The sequence below is a fragment of the Mus pahari genome, chromosome 2 (genome assembly GCF_900095145.1).
Source record: "Mus pahari chromosome 2, PAHARI_EIJ_v1.1, whole genome shotgun sequence".
Taxonomy (NCBI): Eukaryota; Metazoa; Chordata; class Mammalia; order Rodentia; family Muridae; genus Mus; species Mus pahari.
The window spans coordinates 58056849-58062099 of record NC_034591.1 but is presented as its reverse complement, the minus strand read 5'-3'; the positions used below and the strand labels follow the sequence as shown (position 1 = coordinate 58062099).

Sequence of the window (5251 nt, the reverse complement as noted above, 5' to 3'; positions counted from 1 at the left end):
TTCTTGTTTTCTTGTTTGTTTGTTTGGCTGTTTTTTTTTTCAAGACAGGGTTTTTCTGTATAGCCCCGGAACATGCTGTATAGACCAGGCTGGCTTCAAACTCAGAGATCTGCCTACCTCTACACCTCAAGTGCTGACATAAAGGGGTGAGCCACCACCACCCAAACAAAATGGCAAGTTAATAAAACTATTGTGACATAAAACATAACTTTAGAAGTCCCACAGTCTTTAGAAAATCAACCACTTAATGAGCTCAGCCTCTGCTAAACATCTAGTCTCTTAAAATCAAAAGTCTCTGTGAAAAGTCGCTGTTGTTTGTCACTGAGGGAAGTCAGGGCAGGAACTCAAGCAAGACAGGAGCCTGGAGGCAGGAGCTGATGCAGAGGCCGCAGAGGGGTGTTCTTTACCGGCTTGCTCTCCATAGCTTGCTCCGCCTTCTCTTATAGAACCCAGAACCATCTGCCCAGGGATGGCACCACAAGCAATGGGCTGGGGGCTGGGGACTGGGCCCTCCCCCATTAATCGCTAATTAAGAAAGTTCCCTACAGGCTTGCCTATAGCCCAATCGTATGAAAGCATTTTCTCAGTTGAAGTTCCATCCACTTAGATGACTCTAGTTTGTGTCAAGTTGACGTAAGACCAGCCAACACAATAGGTATGAGTGAGCATTTGCCATGTTGAGTCAAATATTAACGAAGGTACCAGAATGGAGTCTACCCTGAGCACAGCCACCACCAACATTAAATGAGGCCTGACTGGGAAATGGCTTCCATTCTGTTGCCTACTTTCTTCATCCTAGGTTCCGACCACAATGAGGCTTGTCACACTGGGACAAGTGCATCTTTCTGGTGGCCCCTCTGCCCCTCTGCTCATCCCCAAGCTGCGACCCTGGAACAAATGCCAGCGGACTCAGAGATGCAGTCATGTCTTTATTCCATTAGTGACCGACAGGACAGCACCACGGCACAGCAGGGGCCCTGCCTGAGGACCCCGGGAAGGCAGGGAGGGCAGAGAGAGTGGCCTCCAGCCCTGGGCTGTTCTCTCCAAGGCGTGGAGGAAGCTGTGCCTGCCTGTCTCACCCAGCAGTCTCAGAGAAGCCACCAGGGCGGCAGGAGGCTGGGCCAGAAGTCATATAACCCGTGTCACCCCATCTGTCCAGAAGCACCGGGGCTGCAGTGAGGGAAGGTTCCAGGCAGAGCCAAGGAAGGGCGACCCGCTAAGAAGAGCCTGCATGTGTGTTGTGTATGTATGTGTACATGCGTGTACACGTGTGTGCTTGTGTGTATGGGGCAAGATGTCTACACTACTTAGCATATGAGATATAACTGCTAGGCCACAGGACCTGCCTGGGGACAAGAGGGACCAGGAACCAAGGCCTTTCGGAGCTCTGGAGCCTGAAAGGGGACAATGGCAGAGGCCACTCTCCCCACTACGTCCATTCAGAGAGGGTGGCAGCTCCTGTTGGAAGCAGATTGTGGAACGAACACTGCCCTTGGGCCTGGGCACAGGGACCACCTCCGGCCTGAACCACATCATGTGTAGGCCATCTTGCTGCACACCCAGGGACGGGTCGTCAGACACTCCGTTGACACCAGCCTGGTGGGCTCCACAAAGACGCACTCTCCCATACCCGAGATGGTGAATCTGTGGTAGAAGAGAAAAGAGCAAGTGCTCACATGCAGCCCATCGCAGATGCTCCCAAGTAGTCCTAAGGGCCCTTTGGCCTGTCCCTCACTCAAGCCATCATGGCAGTATCTTCCAAGACAGACACTGGTCCATCTTTCTGTCTTGGTCCTCCACTGACTGTGCTCCGGCCACTGGAATTGCTACACACACACACACACACACACACACACACACACACTCCCTGTCTTCTGTGCCCCGTTTCTATCCTTCCAGGATACACACTACGGTGCCTAGTTCAGAGCCACCCTCTATACACCTTACCTCCCCCAGAACCCTGTTTGCACCAAGGGACACCTTCCATTGTCCCTCGAGGCTGTATGTGTCCCTACCGGTCCCCAATGCAGCCAGCTTCTAAATAGGGTGCAGGCTCTGTACCCTACTCATGTAGGCACTCTGACAGCACAGTGTCAGAAAACATGGGCTGAATTAAGTCATCCTTGCAAGGAGTGACAAAACAACCCTAGTAATGGGGTCATACTGGAAGAAGGGGGCTGCACAGCTTAGAGTTCATCAAACCACACACAGCCCTGGGAGCATTACATAGAAACCGCACTGGTGACCCAGTCTGCTCCCAGGAAGCTGAGAGGGTGTTGACCCAAGTACAAGGTCCCTGCTCGGTGACCAGCCCTGGAGAGACCCCAGACTCCAGAACTCTCTGGAACACTAACAGCAGAAAGTTTCCAGAGAGGCAAAAGAAAGGTTCTGTGGCTGGCGAGATGGCTCAGTGGGTAAGAGCACTGACTGCTCTTCAGAAGGTCCTGAGTTCAAATCCCAGCAACCACATGGTGGCTCACAACCTCCTGTAATGAGATCTGACACCCTCTTCTGGTGTGTCTAAAGACAGCAAGAGTGTACTTATGTATAATTATAGATAAGTCTTTGGGCCTGAGCAAGCAGAGGACTGAGCGAGCAGAGTTGACCAGAGCTAGCCGGGCCGACCAGAGCAAGCAGAGGTCCTAAAAATTCAATTCCCAACAACCACATGAAGGCTCACAACCTACAGCGTACTCACATAAATAAATAAATAAATAAATAAATAAATAAATAAATAAATAAGAAAGAGAAAGAAAGAAAGAAAGAAAGAAAGAAAGAAAGAAAGAAAGAAAGAAAGAAGGAAGGAAGGAAGGAAGGAAGGAAGGAAGGAAGGAAAGAAAGAAAGAAAGAAAGAAAGAAAGAAAGAAAGAAAGAAAGAAAGAAAGAAAGAAAGAAAGAAAGAAAGAGGGAGGGAGAGAGGGAGGGAGAGAAGGTAGGTTGGTTCTCCCAAGGTTTAGGCTGAGAGAAAGAAAAAGGCATGGAGGGGATAGGGGGCTGGTGCCCCCGAGCAATGGGGTGCCAGGAAAAGCGACAGGAAGGGGAGCCAGCTGACAGCAGCCTTGATGAGTCGCATTCATCACCAGCCCTGCGCCAGGGCTCCTGGGGATACCCTTCCCCTCACCCGCAAGTCGGCTTCTTCCGAGCTGGCGCCCTAGAGTGCACTGGTTCCTAGAGTCCGAACTAGAAGCTGAAGTTTTCCAGAAGTGACCTGCCTGTCCCTAAGCCTACCCAGCCACCCACACACACCTACACTACCATTCTCCCCACTGCCCAAGACCATGGCCACATCATTTGGGCAATACAGACACAGTACCACCGTGCACCCAACACCTCCCTCGGGGCACTGCACCAGAAGATGCTATCGCAGTGGGCAGTTGAAGACAACCAGTCAGCAACTGCGTTTAGAGCCGTTTTCCATAGCACAGTACATTCGGGGCTTGCTACCTACAGAAGCCACACCTGCCATCAACGCTTGCAACCAGGTATGGACACGTGACTGAGTTCTGACCAATAGGAGTGGCATAGATGGGGTAGTCACAGTTAGAGGGCGTCTGCACCTCTCACTGTGAAGCTCTGTGTACAGCAAAGCCACCGAACCGGGCTGGACTTAGGGGAAGATCAAGCCCCAGACCCCTACTTTACCCTAGAGACCTGGAATCTCTAGCTAGCACAAAGCCGTGTGTCTGTCTGAGAGGGGCCTCGAGGGCTTACACCTTCCTTAGCTAAGCTCATCTCTCTCCCAGGAAATGGAGCCTCAGCTCACGTGTCTGGGTCAAACGGATCCCCATTGACCCAGTGGAAGTCGTCGCCAACTCTGCGCAGGCCGATCCAGGGCTCCCTCCGTGTGAACTTGAACATAAATTCCTGCAAAACGAAAGAGAGAAACCCGGGCATGGGGTGCAGTTTTGCCACTGGGACATGGCTTGGATGGAGAGGGTGTGTCGCTTTGACGGAAGGATGAGCATCCTGGACCATCACGCTGCTGGAGCGAGTCTGGAACAGCTTCCAAAGCCTGCCACGGATGTCCACAACAGCCTGAAAAGGGTCCCAACCTCCAGTCTGCCTTGACTGGGAAGCTGGGAGTTCAGGGGTGGCCCGCTGAATATATTAGATTCCTGGCTAAATCTCACCCCTGGTAGGTTATTCCCACCTCTACTTCTGGATTCGCCCTCTTCAGACTGAGTTAGCTCAGCCAACCAGCCTTGGATGATGGCCTGGAGGAGGGGGGGGGGGGTTCAGACTCAGGGGATTCACCTGTATACCCATAGCTGTGAGGTGGCTAAGTGACTGCAGACAGGCACACAGCGGGTCACTCTACTTGGGTGTGGGTATCCCATTAGAGTCAGTCATGGGCCTGAGGGTCCCTGCGTCTGACCACGTGCTCACCAGTTCTTTCTGGCTTTGGATCACAGCCAGCGCCGCCTCGTGTGTATGGCAGTACTGCCTTCCCGTATTCCAGTCTCTAGGCTCCTCCGAGAAGTAGTAGCATTTCCTTCCGTAGAGCAGCCAGTCCTCCGGGCAGGGCGTCTCACACTTGATGCAGCCCTTGGAAGCTTGGAGAAGGGGAAGCGGACTGAGGTCCGTGAGAGTGCCTGCCCACCGCCCTGTTCCCAGCATGCTGCAGTCCTCTTCCCACAGCTCTCTCCATCTCTCTGGACCTCAATGCCCTTCAGAGACACTTGCTGATGTCGCTGTGCCTCAGGGAGGGCTCCAGATGAAATGGACAAGAAGGGGAGCCCTGAGGAAGCTGACCAATGTGTCACCATGGGGAACGGTACAGGGGCAAACACAAGGTAAGATCTCTCCTAACCCTAAAAACCCAGATCAGGAACAGACCTGAAAGCCACATCTCGGGAGCCGGGGTAGGACCTGGCAGGACTGCATGCCACTCCCATAAGCAGGCTCGCACTCACCAGCTAGCTCTATAACCCTGCCTATCACTGAACTTCTGGGAAATTCCTTTTAAAATTTGAGTCCTGAGCCAGGGAAATACTCAGTGAGTAAAGTCCCTCCAAGCCTAACTACCTGAGCCACATCCCTGGGACCACAAAGTGAGAGAACGAACTGCAAATTGTCCCCTGAATTCTACACTCGTGACCCCACTGCTAAATGTGTGTGTGTGTGTGTTTGTGTGTTTCTTTTCTTTTCTTTTCTTCTTTTTTTTTTTTTTTTTTGGTTTTTGGTTTTTGGTTTTTCGAGACAGGGTTTCTCTGTATAGCCCTGGCTGTCCTGGAACTCACTTTGTAGACCA

At 52.1% G+C, this 5251-nt stretch overlaps 1 protein-coding gene across 1 annotated transcript in view; it reads right to left on the bottom strand.

Annotated features, from left to right (window-relative positions):
* Positions 1-909: 909 nt before the first annotated feature.
* The window catches only part of Clec2l (C-type lectin domain family 2 member L), a 17965-nt gene continuing 13623 nt past the window's right edge, over positions 910-5251 (bottom strand). Inside the window, exons 3-5 of the mRNA XM_021191560.1 lie at positions 4387-4553; positions 3764-3864; positions 910-1644 (exon numbers count right to left, since the gene is read on the bottom strand). Of these exons, the coding sequence (XP_021047219.1) occupies positions 1533-1644; positions 3764-3864; positions 4387-4553 (380 nt within the window). The 3' untranslated portion in view covers positions 910-1532. The remainder of the gene's footprint in view (positions 1645-3763; positions 3865-4386; positions 4554-5251) is intronic.